Source organism: Rhinatrema bivittatum, chromosome 5 (genome assembly GCF_901001135.1).
Source record: "Rhinatrema bivittatum chromosome 5, aRhiBiv1.1, whole genome shotgun sequence".
NCBI lineage: Eukaryota > Metazoa > Chordata > Amphibia > Gymnophiona > Rhinatrematidae > Rhinatrema > Rhinatrema bivittatum.
Window position 1 is genome coordinate 8,528,624 of NC_042619.1, and position 25,149 is coordinate 8,553,772.

At 46.7% G+C, this 25,149-nt stretch overlaps 1 protein-coding gene across 5 annotated transcripts in view; it reads left to right on the forward strand.

Annotated features, from left to right (window-relative positions):
- The window catches only part of NUP98 (nucleoporin 98), a 435,464-nt gene that overhangs the window by 115,379 nt on the left and 294,936 nt on the right, over positions 1-25,149 (forward strand). For all 5 annotated transcript variants that reach the window (XM_029601961.1, XM_029601960.1, XM_029601962.1 and 2 more), the window contains exons 2-3: positions 17,299-17,402; positions 21,110-21,211. In XM_029601961.1, the coding sequence (XP_029457821.1) occupies positions 17,327-17,402; positions 21,110-21,211 (178 nt within the window). In that variant the 5' untranslated portion in view covers positions 17,299-17,326. The remainder of the gene's footprint in view (positions 1-17,298; positions 17,403-21,109; positions 21,212-25,149) is intronic.

A 25,149-nucleotide genomic window follows, 5' to 3' on the forward strand; every position in this document is an offset into this window, starting at 1 on the left:
GAGGAGCAAGATTGAGTAGGTTTTTGTGTGTGATGGTGAGCACTTTGTAGATGATTCTATACTTGATGGGTAACCAATGGAGATTGTAAAGGATTGGAGTGATGTGATCCCTCCTCCTTGAATTTGTCAGAACCCTGGCAGTTGAATTCAGAAGCATCTGTAATGGTTTTATAGTTACAGCAGGGAGACCGAACAACAGAGTTACAGTAATCAATTTTAGTGAGTAAGATTGCTTGGAGAACCAGACGGAAATCATAGAAGTGTAGAAGCGGTTTAAGTTTTTTAAGGACTTGTAATTTGAAAAAGCAATCTTTAGTCGTATTGTTAACAAATTTTTTAAAGTTGAATTGATAGTCCAAGAAGGTGCCTAAGTCTCTTACGTACAGGGAATTTTTGAAATTATCAGGTGTTGTTGAAGCGTGAGGAGTATGGTTATCAGCATGAGGTTGCACATTTGGGTGAAAGATTGTTTCTTTATTAAGAAGGTTTTTATCATGAGAGATGATTAGAAATTCTGTTTTGTCTTTGATGACAAGGTTAATCTTAGAGGAGAGAGCTGATTTCCTGAAAGCAATTGTTCCAAAAGATGATGGTTTTTTGTAAAGACTCCTTAATGGGGATGAGAATTTGGATATCATCCGCGTAGATGTAATGCTTGATATTCATCTTGGATAATAGGAGGCAGAGCGGAAGAAGGTAAATATTGAAAAGAGTAGGAGACAGAGCAGAGCCCTGTGGAACACCCAATTTGGAACTGATTGAATGTGATTGATTATTATTGATTTTTACCTTGAATGATCTATTATGCAGGAAGGAACGAAACCAGTTTAATGCAGAGCCCGATATGCCAATATCCTTGAGTCTGTCAAGCAGAATTACATGGTTGACTGTATCAAAGGCAGCCGAAAGATCAAGTAGAATCAGGAGGTGCGATTGTTTGTTATCCATGTTCACAATGATGGAGTCGGTAAGCGAAATCAGAAGTGATTCCGTGCTTAGAGATTTACGAAAACCATATTGTGAAGGTGATAGAATCAAGTGTTCTTCCAAATATTCTGTGAGTTGTTTGTTCACTATTTTCTCCATGATCTTGGCAATGAAAGACAGGTTGGCAATAGGGCGGAAATTTGCTGGGTCAGTTGTAGATAAATTAGGTTTTTTCAGAAGAGGTTTTAAAATAGCTTGTTTTAGGGAATCGGGAACTAATCCTTGAGATAGCGAACAGTTGATGATTTTTGCAATGGGTTTGGCAATGGTATTTGGTATTGAAATGAGATTTGATGGGATGGAATCTAGAGGATGAGATGAAGGTTTAAGTTTTTTCAAAATATTTTCCACTTCAAGAGAGGAGGTGGTTTCAAAGGAGTTTAACCTGGCAGTCGTCTGTGGTAATGGTATTGTCTGATGGGAGTTGGAAGAATTGGGTATGGTAAACTGCAAGGTGAGATTAGTAATTTTGTTTACGAAGAAGTTGGCCAATTCATTCGCTTTGATAAGAGCGTGATCATCAGGAATTGAAGGAGGCAATGGTTTTGTGAGGGCAGAAATGTAGGAAAAGAGAGCTTTAGAATCGAAAATGAAGTGGTGGATTTTTTTTTGCGAAAAATTCTCTCTTTGCTTTGAAAATATTGTTTCTGTAATTATTGAGGGTGGATTTGTAGCTTGCTAAAGTTGAGGGAGAAGGTTTTCTACGCCAAATATGTTCTTTATTTCTGAGGTGTAGTCTGATTGCTTTCAGTTCAGGCGTGAACCAAGGTTTTCTGTTGTCTTGGGCTTTGTGAATCACCTTAGTGTTTAGGGGGCAGGTTTGGTCTGCGACTTTGTTAATAATAGAATGCCAAGAATTAATGGCAGAGATTGCATTTGCGAGATCTAGCTGAGGTAGTTCCTTTTCAAGATGCTTAGTTAGAACTTCAGTAGAACATGGTTTTCTGAAATGAACTGTAGTTTTTGGGAAGGATGGGGGAAGAGCATTAGCTATTTCGATGGATGTGGTGATAATTTGGTGGTCCGACCAGGGTACTGGATTACAAGTTGGAATAGAAACAAGAGAGATACCTTCATTAATAAAAATTAAGTCCAAGGTATGGCCTGCTTTGTGAGTTGAGTTATTAATGATCTGTGTAAAACCCATGTTCTGAAGTGAAGATAAGAAAATTTCACAGTTGTGTGAGGGATTAGCCGAATCTACATGAAGGTTGAAGTCACCCATAATTAAAGCAGGAGAGTCGTAGTTGATGTGTTTAGCAATATATTCAATGGTGGGAGATGGATCAGAATCAAGAATTCCAGGTGCAGCATAGATTAGGCATATTTGTAGTTGTTTAGATTTGAAGTATGCACATTCTATATTAGTATATTGGCTTGAATGTTGTAAGGTTACTTTTAGGCCTTTCTTTGCTGCAAGTAATAGGCCACCACCTTTTTTCTTCAGCCTGGGAATCGAAAAGATGTCATATGATTGTATAGGTAATTGGTTAATGATTGCTAAGTCAGTGGATTTTAACCAAGTCTCTGTGATTGCACAGATGTCAGGATTAGTATCTACCAGGAAGTCATTGAGTATATGAGATTTTTTTGAGAGTGATTGTGCGTTGAAAAGGGTAACTGAAAGTAGTGTAAGGCCTAGTATTTGGTTCAGTGGTGAAGTCATGATTGGAATAATTCTTTTTTGAATGTTGGTGGAGTTGATTATGGAGATTCTCCTTCGGTATTTAATGATTGGGATATTGTAGGTATTCATGAGGATAGTTGGAGAGGATGGATGCTGGGAATGTTGGAAGGATGCTAAATGCTGGAGAGGCTGTATGGATGCTAGAGAGGATGATTGCTGGATGTTGGATGGCTGCTGGAGAAGATGGCTGTAGAGGATGGCTGCTGTAGAGGATGGGCTGCTGTAGAGGAAGACTGCTAGATAAGGTGGCTGCTGGACAGAATGGGTACTAGAGAGGATGGATGTTGGAGAGGCTGAACGGTTGAAGGGACTGGATGACTGCTGAATGGATAATGAATGGCTGCTGGTGGTTGGAAAGGCTGTAATGAGTAGACTCCGTTAGGGTCAGGGTCTTTTACTATCAGTTATAGCTATGCAGATCTTGTAGGTCGGGGCTCCCTCAGGGCTTCACGAAGGGGCAAACAAAGGGGCAAGCCTCTTTGTCTCGCTCCTTCGGCGCACGACGCTCGGCGTGCGGCGTCGAAAGTGTGTCCTTCGCAGGATCCGTTTGGCATCCCTAACTTTTGAGTTGTACCATGGATTATATTTCCTCGGCTTTAAAATGGTCTTGGTAATTATGGGACTCAGTTTGTCAGCCAATGGCTTTTGTCAAACTACCATGAATTGATGGCATTGTTGCTATTTTTCAACTTGGTATTTTTAAACATGGACTCCAGTTCTGGTACTAATTCATCCACTTTAAGATGACTGCGGTAGAAAAAGGTAATGTTGTTGACTTAATTGGATTCAGGTCTAGAGCTCCGGAAAGTGAATCAAATTATAGTTATATTGTTAATAGAGGCCAAGAGAAATGAAGATAAAGCCTGCCATTGATGCAAAAACTAATAAAACATTCTTTAAAATACCCAAGCTTTGAAATAGATAAAATTAAGAATTATTTCTGTACTTATTTCAGAGCATCAATTTGTGCATCAAAAAATGTTTTCTTTCAATTATGAAGCTTAAAACACAGTGGCATAAAAACATACTGGCAGCCTAACTAGGTAGTACAAAAAAAATTGGCCTACATCGTATTCACCCCATAATCCTGAAAAGACTCTAAGATGAAATTTTAAATCTCTCATTTAAAACAGCCAGAATAGCTGAAGACTGGAGGGTGGCCAATGTATTGCCGATCTTTAAATAGGACTTCAGCGACGTGGGAAATATAGATCAGTGATCCTGATGTCTGTGCCAGGCAAAATGGTAGAAGCTATTCTTAAAAGCACAATTACTGAACAAATATGACTTAGGGGTAGATTTTAATACGTGCGCGCATGTTATAAAATTGGGAGTGCACAATTGTGCAACTTGTGTGCGCCGACGCCTGCAGCCTTCCCCCATTCCTTCCCCTTAATCTAACATTCCTGGCCCTTATCCTAAACACCCCCCCCCCCCCCCGACCTTTATCTTTTGCATGTACCAGCAGCTTGCCGGGACGCGATCCCCCGGCACAGCGGCAAATGGCCGCTGTGCCGGGAGCCTCTGACCCCTATCCCTCCCCGCCCCTTTTTTTTTAAGGCCTACCGCACGTAAGGTTTGACGATTGAGCATCATTACAGCCTTTCTGGTATCTGAAAGTCTGTATCGTAGCAAAGTCAAGTCTTGATTTTTTCGAAGGTGTAAATATGTAGTTAAAAGTAAGTATATTTGAATTTTCAGAAGGCATTTGCTAGTCCCCCCATGAGAGATGACTCGGGCTACCAAAATGGTAAGGGGAATGGAACAGCTCCCCTATGAGGAAAGAGCAAAGAGGTTAGGACTTTTCAGCTTGGAGAAGAGACAGCTGAGGGGGGGACATGATAGAGTTGTTTAAGATCATGAGAGGTCTAGAACGGGTAGATGTGAATAGGTTATTTACTCTTTCCGATAATAGACTAGGGTGCACTCCATGAAGTTAGCATGGGGCACATTTAAAACTAATCGGAGAAAGTTCTTTTTTACTCAACGCACAATTAAACTCTGGAATTTGTTGCCAGAGGATGTGGTTAGTGCAGTTAGTGTAGCTGGGTTTAAAAAAGGATTGGATAAGTTCTTGGAGGAGAAGTCTATTACCTGCTATTAAGTTAACTTAGAGAATAGCCAGTGCCATTAGCAATGGTTACATGGAATAGACTTAGATTTTGGGTATTTGCCAGGTATTTGTAGCCTGGATTGGCCACTGTTGGAAACAGGATGCTGGGCTTGATAGACCCTTGGTATGACCCAGTATGGTATGTTCTTATGTTCTTAATTAGTCATAGCATTAGAGGCAGTGTTCTGTTGTGGGTTGGTAAGTGATTAAGAGACAGGAAACTGAGTGGGACTAAATGGTTAGCCTTCCAGGTGGAGAACCACAGGGATTGGTACTGAGATCAGTGCTTCTCTGTACACTCTGGCTGCTCAGAAATTAATTCTTGCCCTTGGGCAGGTGTTAATTTCACAGCATAAAATGTGCGGGTCGGCTGCACACTTTTTTTTTTCGGTATGCCAGGCGAATGACTAATATTCTCATCAATATGCATTTGCATGTGATAAGCACTACTTTCAGTGGGAGTTGGGGACGCGTTCAAGATGCTAAACCAGTTACAGTATAAAGGGTAGTGCATGCATGTCAAACATGCGTCCAACAGCAGATACTGTTACGTTAAGGATCGCAACTGCCACACCAGCAAGTTACCTCCATGCACGCTTCTTTAATGCCATCCTCTAGGATTTAGGGATCCAGTGTTATCCCATGCCCCTTTGAATTCCTTTACTGTTTTCGTCTTCACCTCCTCCTTCAGTAGGGCATTCCAGGATTCACCACCCTCTCTGTGAAGAAATACTTCCTGATATTGATTTTGAGTTGTCCTCCCTGGAATTTCATTTCATGGCCTCTGGTTCTATTGATTTCTTTCCAATGGAAAAGGTTTGATTGAGCATCATTACAGCTTTTCTGGTATTGGAAAGTCTCATATTTCCCATGCACATCCTCTCTTCCAGGGTGTACATATTCATTTCCTTCAGCCTCTCCTCATAAGTCTTCCAGTGCTGACACCTCACCAATTTGGCCGATCTTTGGACCTCCTCTATCCTGTCTTTATCCTTTGAGATATGGGCTACAGTACTGCAAATGAAACCTCACCAAGGACTTTTACAAGGGGATTATCACCTCTTTCTTCTTACTGGTTATTCCTCTCTTTATATAGCCCAGCTTTCTTCTGGCTTTAGCTATCTCCTTGTCACATTGTTTTACCATCTTAGATCACCAGACACTATCACTCCAAGGTCTCTCTCCCAGTCCTTTCGCATCAGTCTTTCACCCCCCATCTCATACAGCTCTGTTGGATTACTGCACCCCAGATGCTGGAATCTGCACTTCCCTGTACGTACTAGGATCAGTCCAGACAGTGGGTTATGTCCCCCGTCCAGCAGATGGAGTCAGAGCAAACTTCGGAGGGTGCTGACATATAAGCAGGTGCACCCTCCAGGGATCCTCAGTATCTCTGACTCCAGCAGATGTGAGCGGGGGAACCTTTGCTTCCCCAGTTTGTGGCTTCTGCTCCACATTTTCTCTCACTTTTTCCTTATTTCAGGACAGGATCAAGCAGGCCTGGGTTTTCAAACAAAAAAAAAAAAAAAAAAGTTTCTCACTTTTCTAGGGAGTCTCTTTGAGCCCCTGCCCGGGCCTCACAGCCCTGGTTAGCTTGCCAGCGGGACTGTTTTCCTTTTGCCTGTACTTCCCTCTCTCTCTTCTCTCCGGCGGTAAGTTTTTTGCTGTCTTGGTTTTATTTACAGCTTCGTCGTCGGACGGCACAGGTGGATGCTGGTGGGGCCAGCCTCTCCCCTTCGGCGCGCCGCGATTCGGACCCCTCCCCCTCGGCCCTGCGACGTTCACATTCCCCGGGGCCACGGCAGCAGGGAAGTCCCATTCCCCTGCTGCTCCTGAGGGGAGGGTCGGTCGAGTTGAGCTTGGGCGGACGAGCCCGCTCCTCCCTCGGCGCGGGTTCCTCAGATCCGAACCCCTGTGCAGACGCTGAGGGGATTCTCCCTCCCAGGCGCGCGCCATGCAGCGCCTTAAGGGGTCTTCCGGCGGCGACCCGGGGCAGGGCGGATCGCGGGATGTCTCTTCCGGTGTTTGTCTCCCCGGGGGGGAGACCGGCCTAGCTCCCCCGACTTTTTCGCCGCCAGGCTCGGAGCGCCGCGGCACCAGGGGGAGGGCCCCGCCCCCTGGTTTGGCGGGAGCGGCGGCCATTTTGGAGCTGGAGAGCGCCATTGACTCTGATGCTGAGGAGTCTCAGCATGGTTTTTCGCCGCAGTTGCTGCCGATTCGAGCTCCGCCCCCCCCCCCCCCCCCAAGGACCTTCCTCTCACCACTCCTCCACCGGCAGGGGGGTTTACGGCGGATTTTGTCATCCTGATGCATCAGGCGTACCTCCAGAGCCTGCAGCCGGCGGGGGGGCCACCAGGCGGTGGTCAAGTGAACCCCACGCCCGCGAAGATGCCCTGGCTGGTGGGGGTGGGGGGGGCAAACCCAGCTCCCACGGGGGGCGGCCATAGGGCGCTCCTGGCCCTTCCACCCAGCGGAGCGGCTCCAACACAGGACCCTGGGAGTGACCCGGCTTCGGCAGACGATGACTCGCTTCTGGCAGCGCACCTGGAGTGTGACGACCCGAGGGTGCTCCGGATTTTCCGTAAAGAGGAGCTGTCTGACCTCATCCCACACGTCCTCCAGGAATTGGACCTCGACCCGCCAGTCGAACCGCCGGGGCCCCCGGCCCCCTCCGTAGCCTCAGCGAGCTCAAAAGGGGACCCTGTCCTGGTGGGCCTGCGTCCCCTGGCACGAACTTTCCCAATCCATGAGTCTTTCCTACACCTTCTGGTGCGGGAGTGGGACACGCCGGAGGCATCTCTCCGAGTTGGCAGAGCGATGGACAAGCTCTACCCTCTCCCTGGCGATTTCCTGGACCTGCTTAAAGTACCCAAGGTCGATTCGGCAGTCTCTGCCGTCACAAAGAGGACCACGATTCCTGTCACAGGGGGAACGGCTCTTCGGGATATCCAGGACAGAAAGCTAGAAGTCTGCCTCAAGAAGATCTTCGAGGTCTCGGCGCTGGGGGTCCGCGCAGCTATTTGTGGCTCTCTTACCCAGAGAGCCGGTCTTCGGTGGGTGCAGCAGCTCCTTACTTCACAGCAACTGCCGCCAGAGGAGGCGGCGCAAGCGGACCGCCTGGAGGCCGTCATTGCCTACGGGGCCGATGCCCTCCACGACTTGCTGTGGGTCCTGGCAAGGACCATGGTTTCGGCTGTTTCCGCCAGGCGCCTATTGTGGCTTCGGAATTGGGCGGCGGACGCATCGTCCAAATCCAGCCTGGGGGCTCTACCTTTCAAGGGTAGGTTCCTTTTCGGCGAGGATCTTGACCAGATCATCAAATCCCTGGGGGAAAACTCTGTACATAGGCTGCCCGAGGACCGCCAGCGGTCATATCGTCCGTCTAATTCCTTCTCCAGGAATCGGTCTCGCTCTCAACGGCGATTTCGGGGCTCCAGGCCTCAGGGTCCGAGAAACCCCTCAAACAGGTCTCAGTCATGGACCCGGTCCTTTCGTGGCCGCAGACCACCCAGGGACTCGTCGGCGCAGGGCGCCTCCGGCAAGTCCACCCAATGATGTCAGGCCGGTCCACTCCTCTCTCCCGAGGATCGGAGGACGACTAGCCTGGTTTTACGAGGAGTGGGCCAACATCACCACGGACCAATGGGTTCTGGATATTCTAAGGCACGGTTACGCTTTGGATTTGCGGCGTCTCCCCAAAGAAAGATTCATCTTCTCACCCTGCGGGTCAAGTCACAAGTGCCTGGGAGTACAAAGCACGCTGGACCGGCTCCTAGCCCTGGGGGCCATCTCACCCGTCCCCGCCGGAGAGGTGGGCTCGGGTCATTATTCCATCTACTTCGTGGTGCCCAAGAAGGATGGATCCTTTCGTCCCATTTTAGACCTCAAGGAAGTCAACAAGGTCCTCCGGATACCCCGGTTCCGCATGGAAACCCTCCGCTCGGTCATCGCGGCGGTTCATCAGGGGGAGTTCCTGGCCTCCCTGGACCTGACGGAGGCCTACTTACACATTCCAATACGTCCGGCTCATCACAGGCTCCTCCGCTTCAAGATACTGGGGCAACACTTTCAGTTCCAGGCCCTCCCCTTCGGGTTGGCGACGGCACCCAGGACGTTCACCAAGATAATGGTGGTCGTGGTGGTTGCGCTCCGGCGAGAGGGGATTCTAGTACACCCTTACCTGGACGATTGGCTCATCCGAGCAAAGACCTTCTCTCAGGGGCAGCAGGCGGTCGACAGGGTGGTCAATTTCCTACAGTCCCTCGGCTGGGTAGTCAACTTCGGCAAGAGCAGTCTCCTTCCGTCTCGACAGCTGGACTTCCTCGGAGCGCGCTTCGACACGGCTCAAGGCAAGGTCTTCTTGCGTCCGGACAAGGCCCAGTCACTGAGGGCGCAAATCCTCCACTTTGCCTCTCTCCCAGCCCCAACAGCGAGGGATTACCTGCAGATCCTGGGATCGATGGCCTTCGCAATCAACCTGGTACCTTGGGCCTTTGCACACCTGAGGCCCCTACAGATGGCGCTACTCTCGCGGTGGAAACCGGTCTCGCAGGACTATCAGGCGATACTACCTCTTCCGCCGGCCGCCAGGCTCAGCCTTCGGTGGTGGCTAGACCCCAGGAACCTGGCACAAGGTTGCCCTCTGGAGTCGCCGGAGTGGATTGTGGTCACTACCGATGCCAGTCTGACCGGCTGGGGGGCCGTGTGTCTCCGAAGCTCGGCCCAGGGGCAGTGGACACAGGAACAGGCGTCCTGGCCGATCAACCGCCTGGAGACCAGAGCAGTCCGTTTGGCGCTCATTCAATTCCTGCCTCTCATCCGGCAACGGGTGGTCCGAGTTCTCTCGGACAATGCGACCACGGTAGCCTACATCAACCGACAGGGAGGCACCAAGAGCCCAGGGGTGGCCATCGAAGCGGCCCGACTCATGGCCTGGGCGGAGCGGTTCCTCGACCGCCTGGCGGCCTCACACATCGCAGGCGTGGACAACATTCAGGCAGACTACCTGAGTCGTCAGACGCTGGACCCCGGGGAATGGGTTCTCTCCGACGAGGCAATGTCGATCATCACTCGGCGCTGGGGAACACCCGCCATGGACCTCATGGCAACGTCTGTCAACGCAAAGGCCCCGCGGTTCTTCAGTCGGAGAAGAGACCACGGGGCGGAAGGAGTGGACGCTCTGGTTCTACCCTGGCCCCCTCATCTTCGACTGTACGTCTTCCCCCCGTGGCCTCTGGTGGGCAAGGTGGTGCGGAGGATAGAAGATTATCCAGGGAAGGTCATCCTGGTGGCTCCAGAATGGCCGCGGCGCCCGTGGTTTGCGGATCTTCTCAACATGGTGGTGGACGGACCTCTGCGATTATCGCACCTTCCGCGGCTGCTCCATCAGGGTCTGGTATTTTCGGACCAGGCGGAACACTTTTGTCTCGCGGCCTGGCTTTTGAAAGGCAGAGTCTCCTGCGCAAGGGATACGCAGTCACCGTGGTAGACACTCTTCTCAAAGTGCGTAAGACCTCCACTCCAGTTGCCTACGTACGGATCTGGAAGGTGTTTGAGGTCTGGTGTGCTGGACATGGGGTTTCTGCGACCGCAGCTTCGCTACGTCAGGTCCTGGCCTTCCTCCAGGAGGGCTTGGAAAAGGGTCTCTCCTACAACTTCCCTGCATGTGCAAGTCTCGGCTCTAGCCTCCCTGGCCCGTACCACGGGAAAACCAGATCCTTCGTCTCATCCGGACGTCTCACGTTTCCTCAAGGGAGTCAAGCACCTGCGGCCACCGGTGCGGCACCCCTATCCCTCCTAGAATCTCAACCTGGTTCTCAGGATCCTTGGGGAGGCTCCCTACGAACCACTGCGGCAGGCCTCCCTTAAGGACGTCACCCTTAAAACGGTGTTCCTGGTTGCCATAGCCTCGGCGAGGCGCATCTCCGAGCTTCAGGCGCTCTCGTGCCGCGAACCTTTTCTACGCTTCATGGACTCGGGAGTCTCCATTCGCACAGTTCCTTCGTTCCTGCCTAAGGTGGTGTCTTCCTTCCACTTGAACCAGTGGGTGGAGCTGCCGGCCTTCCCGTCGGATGCGCCCCAGTCTCTCCAGCGCCTCGACGTGAAGCGCTCTCTACTGCACTACCTGGAAGTGACCAATGAGTTCCGGGCGTCCGACCATCTCTTTGTGCTTTGGTCCAGTAGCAAGAAGGGACTGCAAGCGTCTAAGACAACTATAGCAAGGTGGCTCAAGGAAGCGGTATCCTCTGCCTACATAGGCGCCGGGAAGGCTCCCCCGGCGGGAATCCGGGCTCATTCGTTGCGTGCCCTGGCCACGTCCCGGGCGGAGTCTCAGCATGTTCCAATTCAGGAAATCTGTCGCGCAGCAACATGGAAGTCGCTGCACACCTTCTCGAAGCATTACCGATTGCAACTACCGGTAGGTGATTTGGGTTGTTTTGGGGACAGGGTTCTCCGAGCAGGGTCTTCAGGGACCCACCCGGTTTAGGGAAGCTTTGGTACATCCCACTGTCTGGACTGATCCTAGTACGTACAGGGAAAAGAAAATTATTCCTTACCTGCTAATTTTCGTTCCTGTAGTACTTAGGATCAGTCCAGACGCCCACCCGGGTTTGCTAAGTGCTGGTCAGGCGCCTGCTCGTGTACGTTCTATCTCCTGTCCCTCACTCTCCTACGTTCTGATTGTTTTGTTATTTCTTAGTACTTCCACAGTTCTCTTTGCAAGTTGCATTGGTTATTTGTTTATGTGGTTTCAATTTGATTGGTGCTTGATCCATCCTACTCTTCTGTCAAGTGTTCTCTCTTGGCTTTGATATTCTCGATACTGAGGATCCCTGGAGGGTGCACCTGCTTATGTCAGCACCCTCCGAAGTTTGCTCTGACTCCATCTGCTGGACGGGGGACATAACCCACTGTCTGGACTGATCCTAAGTACTACAGGAACGAAAATTAGCAGGTAAGGAATAATTTTCTTTTCTTGGCATTGAATCCCAGCTGCCATATCTTCGACCACTCTTGAAGCTTTCTTAAATCTCTTTTCATTCTTTACTCCTTCAGGCGTCCACACTATTTGCAGATCTTAGTATCATCCGCAAATAGACAAACTTTACCTTCTATCCCTTCCATAAAGTCACTCAAATATTGAACAGAACCGGTCCCAAAACCAATCCCTGTGGCTCTCTACTTAGCACCGTTCTTTCTTCAGAGTCTGTTCCATTTACCATCACACGCTGTCTCCTGTCAGTCAACCAGTTTGCAATCTATGCTACTGTCTTGGCACCCACTCTTAAGCTTCTCATTTTGTTCGTCTTCCTATGTGAGACCATATCAAAAGCTTTACTAAACTCTAAGGAAATCACATTGAGCACTCTTCCATCTCCCCAGGGATTCAGCTTTGTAAGGAACTGGGGAAACGGGAGACTTTTCCGAAAGGATGGGCTCCACCTTAACCAGAGTGGAACCAAGCTGCTGGCACTAACTTTCAAAAAGGAAATACAGCAGCTTTTAAACTAGAACAAGGGGGAAAGCCGACAGTCACTCAGCAGTGCATGGTTCGGAGAAATGTATTCTTGGATACTAATGAAACAGAGTTAGGGCATCCCAACAGAGAGGTTTCATTAAATGCAAACATAGTTCATATGCCTATATGTAAAAAATCATCAAAGCTAATGACTTCTGAATTATCCCAAATAACTGAAAAGCAGGTTGTTAAAACAAGCAAAAACCACACTTTGAAATGTCTGTATGCCAGAAGTCTAAGAAGTAAGATGGAAGAGTTAGTGTATAGCAGCAAATGATGAGATTGACATAAATGGCATCACAGAGACCTGGTGGAAGGAGGATAACCAATGGGACAGTGCTAAATCAGGGTACAAATTATATCGCAATGGTAGGGAGGATCAACTTGGTGGGGGTGTGGCACTTTATGTCCGGGAGGGTATAGAGTCCAACAGGATAAAGATCATACAAGAGACTAAATGCTCAGTAGAATCTATATGGGTAGAAATCCCATGTGTGTTGGGTAAGAGTATAGTGATAGGAGTATACTATCGTCCACTTGGACAAAATGGTCAGACAGATGATGAAATGCTAAGAGAAATCAGAGAAGCAAAAAAATTTGGCAGTGCAATAATGGGAGATTTCAATTACCCCAATATTGACTGGGTAAATGTAACATCAGTTCCTGGATGTAATAAATGATTGCTTCATGGAGCAATTGGTTCAGGAACCAACAAGAGAGGGAGCTATTTTAGATTTAATTCTTAGTGGAACGCAAGATTTGGTGAGAGAAGTAACTGTGATGGGGCCACTTGGCAACAGTGATCATAACATGATCAAATTTAAACTAATAACTGGAAGGGGGACAATAAGCAAATCTGCAGCTCTAACACTAAATTTTAAAAAGGAAAACTTTGATAAAATGAGGAACATAGTCAGAAAAAAACTGAAAGGTGCAGCTGCAAAGGTTAAAAGTGTTCAACAGGCATGGACACTGTTTAAAAATACAATCCTAGAGGCGCAGTCCATATGTATTCCGCACATTAAGAAAGGTGGAAGGAAGGCAAAATGATTACAGTCATGGTTAAAAGGTGAGGTGAAAGAGGCTATTTTAGCCAAAAAAAAAATCCTTCAAAAATTGGAAGGATCCATCTGAAGAAAATAGGATAAAACATAAGCATTGTCAAGCTAAGTGTAAAACATTGATAAGACAGGCGAAGAGAGAGAATTTGAAATGAAATTGGCTATAGAGGCAAAAACTCATAAAAACTTTTAAAAATATATCCAAAGCAAGAAACCTGTGAAGGGAGTTGGTTGGACCATTAGATGACAGAGGGGTTAAAGGGGCTCTTAGGGAAGATAAGGCCATTGCAGAAAGAAGGCAAAACGATTACCGGCATGGTTAAAAGGGGAGGTGAAAGAAGCTATTTTAGCCAAAAGATCTTCATTCAAAAATTGGAAGAAAGATCCAACAGAAGAAAATAGGATAAAGCATAAACGTTGGCAAGTTAAATGTAAGACATTGAAAAGACAGGCTAAGAGAATTTGAAAAGAAGTTGGCCGTAGAGACAAAAACTCACAGTAAAAACTTCTAAAAATATATCCGAAGCAGAAAGCCTGTGAGGGAGTCAGTTGGACCGTTAGATGATCGAGGGGTTAAAGGGGCACTTAGAGAAGATAAGGCCATCGCGGAAAGATGAAATGATTTCTTTGCTTCGGTGTTAACTGAAGAGGTTGTTGGGGAGGTACCCGTAATGGAGAAGGTTTTCATGGGTAATGATTCAGATGGACTGAATCAAATCACGGTGAACCTAGAAGATGTGGTAGACCTGATTGACAAACTGAAGAGTAGTAAAACACCTGGACCGGATGGTGTACACCCCAGAGTTCTGAAGGAACTAAAAAATGAAATTTCAGACCTATTAGTAAAAATTTGTAACTTATCATTAAAATCATCGATTGTACCTGAAGACTGGAGGATAGCAAATGTAACCCCAATATTTAAAAAGGGCTCCAGGGGCGATCCGGGAAACTACAGACCGGTTAGCCTGACTTCAGTGCCAGGAAAAATAGTGGAAAGTGTTCTAAACATCAAAATCACAGAACATATAGAAAGACATGGTTTAATGGAACAAAGTCAGCATGGCTTTACCCAAGGCAAGCCTTGCCTCACAAATCTTCACTTTTTTGAAGGGGTTAATAAACATGTGGATAAAGGTGAACCGGTAGATGTAGTGTACTTGGATTTTCAGAAGGCGTTTGACAAAGTTCCTCATGAGAGGCTTCTAGGAAAAGTAAAGTCATGGGATAGGTGGCGATGTCCTTTCGTGGATTGCAAACTGGCTAAAAGACAGGAAACAAAGTAGGATTAAATGGACAATTTTCTCAGTGGAAGGGAGTGGACAGTGGAGTGCCTCGGGGATCTGTATTGGGACCCTTACTGTTCAATATATTTATAAATGATCTGGAAAGAAATACGACGAGTGAGATAATGCGGTTCTGGAGGCGATGCTTTAATTTGCTCCCTGCTGAAGTTGAACTCCTGCCTTTGCCGTGGCGATTCTTTCTGTCATAAACAAGGACAATCACCTTCAAGGTTGGAGAATTGTCTGCCCACCAGATCAGAAAGGAGTTTAGTTCTCTCATAGGTGCTTAAAACTTGATGACATTAGAATATAAAATATTCTTCAAGTGAGTAAAACGTGTCAGTAAAATGCTCTTACAGTGCCTTACCTAGTGCTGGGATTTGTTCTGTGTAAACCTTCAAGCATTTAAAACTTGTATGGAGCCATTGAGCTATAGATTGCATGTTCTAGGAATGGCTGGAGGAGAGAAGGCAGTTTTCAGCTTCTCTTTAGAAGATGTCCAGTTTTGATTTGCTATCAAGTACTTGGTGAGCAGGAGTCTGAAGATCAGGGCTCAGTTACTTCAATAATTTGGGCCATTGTGACACATCGACGAGTCATATCAGCAGCTTGGGACAATCAGCAATGTGGCTGCTGTGACCAATGAAAAAAATATTCCTATTTAGTTGCCCTCCTTTTGGCTTTTGTATCTGCAGGAACATCTGCACTTTCTCAAATTCTCTGAAAATGTCAAATTCAGAGGGAGGAACTGTTCAAGCGGCTGCTTGATGAGTGCAAATGTTTGAGCCTTAGGAAGAAGGTGGGCTTGTGCTCGCAATGCAGGAATTGTTTTAAGGCAAGTATGTGCTGAACCAGAAACTAGGCTGAGTGGAACTACTGAGGCTCGTCTTTCAGTCCCATCTGTTTCCGGGGACCCTCCCGCCTATGCAAGTAACAGCAGGAAATATTTCACAGCCCCTTGCAGAGCAGTTTTTTGCTCATTGCAGTGTTGCTCTGCTTTATTTAGGGACATCTGAGGCTCCTGTGATCTGTGTAGCTCGCTGGCTTGCTGACGTGAAAGTCAGTAGTGCTAATCTGGAAAGTGGCCATAAGGTACTAATTCTGCTGGAAGGGAGTTCACCTGCGTAGTCTGTAGCTGCAGCAGTGCTCACTAAATGTTTTTTTCAGATAACACAATCGGCAATTGTGTGAGCTGTGTGGGTGCTCATTTTTACTTCCGTTGTGGTGCTCGTGGACAGATTTTCATCAGAACTCGCTCCCATCATCAGTGATGCACGGACGGAGTTAGGGTTGAATTAAGGTACACACCTTTTTGCTCCAAAAATGTAAGCAGTAGGAGAATTAAAGTTTTTAAGAGAAGAAATGATTTAGGTATGTTAAAAGGCAATAAGTGAAGAATCAGACACGTTGCTGTCTTCAGTAATCTCCAGTTCTTCGGCTGAGAAATAGTTGTGCGTCCTTACTCGGTGTTATGTGATGCTTGGAGTGGGAAGGCTGCCAAAGTCAGTAGTAGAAAAAGGAAAACTAAGGGAGGTTTGACTGGGTTTGTCAAAAACTAAAATACACTGCAGAGCTGAGAGAAATAATTTTGACTCTTGAGAAGATGCTGGCCAGTAGGCTCTGTTGCTCTTCGGTGATTTATCAAGCAAGTGCATCCTCCTCATTAACACTGAGGGCATTTCATAAAGTAACACAAAAACCGCTTTAGTGGCATCACCTTACTGCTTATTGTACCTGTTAACCAGCATCTCACGAGGGGGAGGAGTGCATCAGCAGCGCTCCACTTCTCTGGTCTTCAAGACTGGGACTGATCCTGATGTTGCACCGCAGCCCGGATCTCAAAGTTGGGGGTGGACAGAGCCGCTGACAATGGGCACGGCACCACCTGTTGACTCTCAACTCGGGGGGGGGTGGGTGTCTAATCCTGTCCCCTACACCTCGTGTGCGAGTGCCAAGAAGATGGTTAGAAACCCTCTGTTTTTCTAAACTTTGATCATTTTTCAGGTAACTTCCAAGTCCTGTTTCTTACATCTAATGGATGTTCTCACCCATGCATAAGATGCTTGAATATAAAATCATCCTTAATATGAAAGTAAGAGATGAGATGTCCTGCTGTTTTATAAACGGGTGCTACCCTGACGCCGGTTTGATTTGTGCACGTGTAATGCTGCATGTTCTCCAATTTTTAAGGGATAGGAGTGATGCAAAAGGCCTTGCCCTGCTGAATCCATCCAGAGATGACTGGGAATAGTGCAAATTCCTGCCTAGTGGCCTCGGGCCGGGGCTGGGCAGCAGTGAGGAGCCAGGAAGGGCAGCCTGTAAGATGGCATGGTTTTGTGAGGCTGATCAGCTGCTGTGTTGAGTCCCAAACAGTGGAGGTCAGATAGGACTCTGCATGAGAGCAGAAAATAAAATGCCTTCATGTGTTGGCTTTCTTACATTTTCCAAGAAAAGTTGAAAGTATAAATGGTTTGGGTAATGGAGTTCATGAAGGCCTGGTGATTATAATCAGGAATCGCTGCTGTAACATAGCGGAGTGGCGTTCTTGTATGAAGATTCTTCATCTGTGTGTATGAATACTGGATTAACTTTGACATTTAGCTGCGCATCCTCACTGAATAACATTTTGCTTTTCCTCTTCCTTTCAGATTTATGACGTCCTGATACACTGTGAAGATGTTTAATAAATCCTTTGGCACTCCCTTTGGAGGGGGCACAGGTGGTTTTGGGGCCACATCGACCTTTGGCCAGAGTAAGTAGCAAGGGCAGATGAGTCCTTTTATATTTAATTACTTGCATTTTGCCCAAGAGTTTCTTGCTGGGCTTGGTAAGGTATTAAAGCAGCGGTTCTCAACCGGTGTGCCGCCACGCTTCCCATCCTCCCCCCGGGCAGAACGCAGCGGGACAGCTGGAGTCAGCGGCACCGGCATTCTCTCTACTTCCCGCGCCCCGGAAGAGGAAACGGTGAGCAGCAGGCGCGGGAAGAAGAGACCTTGCTAGTGCGCTCGGCATCGGCCCAAAGGAAAGAGGGGCATGGCCTGAAGATCGTGCAGCGCAGCTCAGAGTAAAATGAGGAAGAACGTCAACCCCCGCGGACGATGGGACTCCTTTCTCTCCGCGAGGGCTGAAAACGAAGGAGGTTGCTGCTGCCTTTAGGTTGGGAGGAGGCTGCTGCTGCCGCTAGGGCGGGGGAGTGAGTGAATGAGCAAGCATATGTGTTTGAGAACCTGTGTGTGAGTTATCATGTATGTGAATGATTGAGGCCTGTATGTGAATGATTGAGATCCTTTGTGTGTGAGAGATCATGTGTATGTATGATTAAGAGCCTGTGTATAAGTAAGAGAGGGCATGTTGTCTGGGTGTGAGAGCTGGTTTAGGTGAGGGAGCACGTGAGTATGTGAGAGCCTGTGTGTATGAGAGCATGTTGTAAGCATGTGAATGAGTCTGTGAGACAGCATGTATCTGTGTGATTGAGAGCCTGTGTGTAAGCGTGGAAAGACAGCATGTGTGTAAATGTGTAATTAAGAGCCTATATAAGTGAGAGAGAAAAAGCATGTGTATATGTGAGTGACTGAGAGCATGTGTGTACAGGTGTGTAATTGAGAGCCAGTGTGAGAGAGAGCGCTGGTATGTGACAGAGAGGAGAAAGTTGCAAGCAAACCACCCCTCCTGCTAATTCAGAACAATCTCAGGACACCTGGATATCAAACGTTCCCAAGTATGCAGAGCAAAACATTTTTTTCTATCCTTATTTTTTCTATTCTTATTATTTTTTCATTACTGGGTCTGTGTCTGCTATTTTGAAATTTTTTTGGTATCTAGAAATTTTTTGTTTTTAATTATTGGATATTCCATTCATCAGCTATTTTGAAATCTGTTCTTTTTGTTAGTATGGTTTTACTGCTACTGATTTTATATTTCTTGATTTGTTTTATAAGGATGGGTGATGTTTCTTTTTTCCTTTGTTGCACTGCATACAGAGACTCTGGCTTGTTGCGGTTTCCAATTCAGTTTTGTCTGCATGCTTCTAGTTATGCATTTTGGTCTCTTTATTCTATGTTAGGTGAGGGTCAGCACATGTGATTTAGGTGAGGTTTTCTGCTGGCGTGTAGTTTCTGTGTAGGGCTCTATAGCAGCCTGGCTTGGTCCGTTTTCCTAATAGGAGATGTATTGGTGTCTTAAGGCCTGGTGTAATATTTCAGTGTTGCCTTTTCTTAGGTAAGGTGGTTACTGTTTAAGTGCTGGAAATTGCTGTTTTGGTGTGGGATGTTTACTATTTATGCAATTTCTGTTCACACAGAATACGTATCTTTTCCTTGTGTCATTCTTAACAATAAGAACATGCCATACTGGGTCAGACCAAGGGTCCATCAAGCCCAGCATCCTATTGCCAACAGTGGCCAAAGCCAGGCCATAAGAACCTGGCAATTACCCAAACACTAAGAAGATCCCATGCTTCTGATGTTAGTAATAGCAGTGGCTAATTTCTAAGTCAACTTAATTAATAGCAGGTAATGGACTTCTCCTCCAAGAACTTATCCAATCCTTTTTTAAACCCAGCTATACTAACTGCACTAACCACATCCTCTGGCAACAAATTCCAGAACTTAATTGTGCATTGAGTGAGAGAGAACTTTCTCCGATTAGTTTTAAATGTGCCCCATGCTAACTTCATGGAGTGCCCCCTAGTCCTTCTATTAACCAAAAGAGTAAATAACTGATTTACATCTACCCGTTCTAGACCTCTCATGATTTTAAACACCTCTATCATATCCCCCCTCAGCCGTCTCTTCTCCAAGCTGAAAAGTCCTAACCTCTTTAGTTTTTCCTCATAGGGGAGCTGTTCCATTCCCCTTATTTTGGTTGCCCTTCTCTGTACCTTCTCCATCGCAACTATATCTTTTTTGAGATGCGGTGACCAGAATTGTACACAGTATTCAAGGTGCGGTCTCACCATGGAGCGATACAGGTTTGCCTTTTCAGTCACACTGGGCTTTCAGTTTTAGTTTTTGTCATTGGGGATTAAGATGCCAGTTATCTAGGGCTGGGTTTTTTTTTTTTATAGTTGTATTTTTTTTTACTTATTCTAGACCTCATGAGAGGTCTAGAACGGGTAGATGTGAATCTGTTATTTACTCTTTCAGATAATAGAAAGACTAGGGGGCACTCCATGAAGTTAGCATGGGGCACATTTAAAACTAATCGGAGAAAGTTCTTTTTCACTCAATGCACAATTAAACTCTGGAATTTGTTGCCAGAGGATGTGGTTAGTGCAGTTAGTGTAGCTGTGTTTAAAAAAGGTTTGGATAAGTTCTTGGAGGAGAAATCCATTACCTGCTATTAAGTTCACTTAGAGAATAGCCACTGCCATTAGCAATGGTTACATGGAATAGACTTAGTTTTTGGGTACTTGCCAGGTTCTTATGGCCTGGATTGGCCACTGTTGGAAACAGGATGCTGGGCTTGATGGACCCTTGGTCTGACCCAGTATGGCATGTTATGTATTTTTTTTATTTGTGTTTTATTGTACGACTGGGTTTATAAATGCGAGTTATAAATAAATACATAGCTGTCTGGCTGCATGCTTACCTTAAAACAGGGCTTCCCAATCCTGTCCTGGGGACCCCCCAGCCCGTCGGGTTTTCAGGATACCCACAATGAGTATGCATGAGATGCATGTGCATATACTGACTCTCCATGGTATGCAGATCTATCTCATGCATACTCATTGTGGGTATCCTGAAAACCCGACGGGCTGTGGGGTCCTCAGGACAGGATTGGGAAGCCCTGCCTTAAAAGGAGCAGTAGTAATGAGCATGAGCCAAGATAGAGCAGGGATCCAGGAGAGCCAAGAGCAGGTGAGCCCAAATCGTACTGATCTTAGAAAACTGCGTAAAGTGCTGTTTTGTTCTGCCATGCATGCTGGCTCTTTCCCCAAGGAATGTATGTATTTTGTGTTTGACTAGGATTTTGAACTGCTTTTAATTCTGTGTGTTAGCATCCACAAATATTTTGGAGGAAGTAGCAGTGTTTAGCAGCAGGAGTGTTATGTTCTTATGATGTGGTGGTAAAATCTAATACAATAAAATAAAAATATAAGTTGAATTTATATTTTGCATTGTATTATAGGATTTTATATAATTTAAATTTTGATACTACTTGTAAATCTCTGGAATAGTGATTGATAAGTCCTGTAAAATAACCATACAGTCCGTGCTGTCATTTATGTATTGTCTGATTTTTCTCACGGGTGCTGAAGGGAAGATATCCCAGCTTCTGGCCCGATTTTGATGGAAATACGTTTTGTTGTGGATTAGAACGAGTCACTAACCACCTTCTGCTAGACAGACAAACTGGCAGAAAAGCCTTGAGTGAATGGAGCCCTAAGAGGAGTTTGTTTCCAGTTAGCAAAATGTCACTTTCCCATGTGTGTGTTTTTTTTCTTTTCTTGTTTTACAGGCACTGCCTTTGGTACCACGACCGCCGGGAGCTTTGGAGCATCTGCTTTCGGAACCAGCAATCCGAGTGGAAGCCTTTTTGGGAATACCCAGAGCAAGCCAGGTGTGCCATGCAGTGCCCTTACCTGTACAGACGTCTGGCGGGGGCCACAGTGGGGTGACTTGATTCTGCTGGAGACATGGCAGGATCCTTTGCTGTGGCTGTTGTCCTGTCGGGATTCTTTGGCCCCTGCTTCTGGCAAAGCGCTGTGCACCCAGGTTGTAAAAGCTTGGGGTTAGATTCCAGAAATGAGGAGAGCAGTTTTCTAATTGATCCCTTTAATTCCCGTTAGGTTCTGGGATCCCCCCCCCCATGTTTCTGATCGGTGTCACAAATCACTTTGTGGCGTGAGGTCTGGGGTCTGCTTTATGTAGCAGAGAATAGTGGGGTAAACTGGGCTTGCTTGATCCTTAGGGTGAGTTTCCATAGCACTTTTTGCACAAGCTCTTGCACAGTTTTATCTGTGGAAATGATTTTCCCTTCCATGTGTAGCAGGAATGTAATGCTCTGAGTTAAAGCTGTGCTATTTCTGAAAAGCAAGTGTAAGGACCTCTTGTGAGGTAAGATGTACTCCTGAGGGAATTGTGCACAAGTCCGTGCGCAGACTCTGCCTTAGGAGCAGCCGCTAGCCTGGGCCAGAAAAGGAAGGAGGTGAAGAATTAGCTCTGGGTTCATCTGAAGAGAAAGGAGGCTGTTACTTCCCCCCTCTTACTGCCACTCAGCCTGATTTTGTGTTTTCCCCGGCCTTGCTTGATTCCCAGACACTGCAGCCTGCTCCTGCATGCACGGGCAGCTGGTTCCCTCTCCCATGCAGCCACACAACCGCTCAGGCAGCTGAACTTCCGGGGTGGGGTGTTCTTTAATTGTCCTGGGATCTCTCTGGGCACTGGTGACATTGTGGCTGGGAAGCGTAAAGGGGTAATACCCCCTAACATTAAAAACAGAAGATAGGTGGGTGAGCCAGATTGGGGGCCGGGGAGGAGACAATGTGGAGGGAGAACTGGGTATGGGAGGGCTGAGGGAGAAAGTGGATATTCAGCCAGGAGGCGTGGGGTCTGAATGAGAGGTGAGGGAGAGATCTGGAGGTTTAGCACGGTGGGTAAAGAGAAGGCTGGGCTTGAGCCTGGGTTGGTGGGAGAACTGGTGAAAGGTAGGGAGTGTGGGCTTCTGGGAGGATTGGAACCTAGAGGGAGGAGCTACTGGGGCAATTCATACAATTTTGAAGCCTTTAAAAAAAATGTGTCCTCCGTATTGCATTCTTCATTCAGTGATTTATATTGTCTTGTTTTGACAAATGTATGCAGACTTTTTATTTGTTGTGTGCAGAATTGCCCTAGGAGTAAAGGTTCTTGCTACATCAGTCTGTGGGGTTGCGGTTTATTTATTTTATTCTATACCGGCATTCGCGATAAATATCGCATCATGCCGGTTTACATTTAACAAGTGGACAGGGAACAAAAAGGTAAAAAATAACATTGATCCTAATAATAGTAATAAATAATGATAATAGTAATGATAAAACATTAACACATTAAACAAGAGAAAGGCTAAGGAATGCAGTTACAATAAAACAAGGGAGTAATACAACTTGGAGCATAGAAAAAGAAGCAGGGGTTTAAATAGAGAGAGTATATATGTCAGACAATGTGCTTGAAGCATTAATGAATTGCCCTTATGAGGTAGGGATGTTAATTACCATGATTAAGGCAAAGTCTGAGCGACTATTTAATAATGGAATAGGTTCAGTTTAGTTCGGGAAAGGCTTTCATGACTTTTGTTTTGTGATGACTTGGCTAATGTTTGCCAGGCTAATCTTGGCGGGACGCTCGTTTAACGCGGTGAAGTTCTGAGGAAACAGCAAAAATATCTAGCAAGGTTGAGTAGTAATTCCGGTCTTGATTAGATTCCTTCAGCTCCGTTCTGCTGTTGGAAAGCAATATTCCTCGTGGAGTGGATTACAGTTTACATGGTTTTTGCTGTCTCCAGGACGGTGTTTGCATTTTAGTCCACTTTTTTTTCACCAGTGCCCCAGATTTTCTTTTTAAATGTCTCAGATGGCAGTTCAGGGCTCCTGTTGGGACCGTGATATATTGGAGTGGAGTGAATGTGGAATCGGTGGTCTGTCTACGTGTGTGAAGGAATCGAGTCACTTCAGCATGAAGAATGAAACAGCTTTAAAAAAAAACAGAAAAAGCATCGTGTTGCTGTTTGCTGCACAATAATTGTAGCAAGCCGAAAGGCTATTTTGCAGGGTGGAGAAAGCTTTTGTGAAGGAGCGGTGGGGAATTAGACCCTTGGGAATCTGCACTGCATGTGCCGTAAGAAAGGGACACAGTGTGTAAGCGGTGTTGGAATTACTCTACAACAGTTTTTTATTTACCGTCTGGCACTGCTCCACAGCTGTGACCTCACTCTGTCTCCAGGGATTTTCTGCTTCCCGTCAGCCTTCCCCAGGCATCTGCTGCTCTCAGACAGAAGGACCTGCAGCAGGCAATTTTAGGGGATCTAGCTGAAAATAAAAACAGCCGAGTGTCCTGTGCTAGAGCCAGCTGAAGGGTCTTCCATTTGTGACGGGAGATGGTGCTAGGGGCCCGATCATACATTGAAACCGTGTGCTCTAGGAATTGCATACTCTCGCTTTTCAGCTCTCTTTTTTTTTTTAAGGCATGGGGGCTCAGTCAGCTCTTGGGTGGGTTTACTTCTAATTTGGAAGGGAGGAAGGAATGAAAGAGGACAAACCAGGATTTCTTGCATTGGGATTTATTTATCAGTGTAACGGTTTTTGCCTGTGATAAATAGGAAGAGATTTTATTCCCAGTCTAACCCTGGAGTGGGGCCACTCTGTGTGAAAGGACAGCCCATGTCGCAGCCCTCTCTTGGTACCCTGGTGGTCGAGGGATGCTGATTACAAATTCTTGGTAGTAAGGGGAATATATTGTGGCGCAATGTTGGATGTCTGCAGGTGGTTCTTTTTGCTTACAAACGGGCAGATGCAGTAAAACCCGCGGGACAGCCAGCGCTCCGAGGCGCGCCCAGGCCACTCTCCCGGGCGCGCGATCGAGTATTTAAATGAGGGCCCGCGGTAAAAGGAGGCACTAGGGACCCTAGCACCTCTTTTTTTTTTTTTTTTTTTTTTTTGACAAAAGCGGAGGCTGTCCGCGGGTTTGACAGCTGACGCTCAATTTTTCCAGCATCGGTTCTCAAGCCCGCTGACAGCCCCGGGTTTGGAAAACGGCCGCCGGCATAATTGAGTTTCCATCTTCCAACCACGGGCTGCGGGCACATTTAAAAACTTTTTTTTTTTTTTTAAATTTTGGGGCCTCCACTACGATATTAAGTCGGAAGGTGTACAGAAAAGCAGTTTCTTCTGCTTTTCTGTACATTTTCCCGGTGCCAGCCGAAATTAGCGCCTGCCTTTGGGCAGGCATTAATTTTTGAAAGTAAAATGTGTGGCTTGGCTGCACATTTTGCTTTCTGTATCGCACGGGAATGTCTAATAGGCCCATCAACATGCATTTGCATGTTGCGGGCGCTATTAGTTTCGAGGGGGATGGCCGCGTGTTTTCGACGCGCTATTACCCCCTTACTGTATGAGAGGTAAAGGTAGCGCATCAAAAACGCGCATCCAAACCTGGGCTAACAGTGTGCTCCACCGGGTCCGTATGTGAGTGGGTTACTGGAAGAAGAATGCACAGCCCGGGCACCTGTGAACAGACTGGAGACTTGCTAGGATCCAGAGGGTCCCCGTGGCATTGCCCTGGGGTGTAGTTGATTGGTAAGACATGGCAGCAAGATCTGCTCACCCCCTCCTTCAGGAAGACCACTGCTCATGTGGCTTAAGGCAAGTTACGTTCATGTTTGGTAGCCATGTCCCTGTCCCCAGAGGACTCGCAGTCTGTTTCTTCTTGGCATTTGAAACCTGGCTTCCCTTTACTCCAGCTAGTAATTGAGCAAGCATCCTAAGGAGGAGTAGGTATTTGGTGACTTCCCAGCTGCTGGGA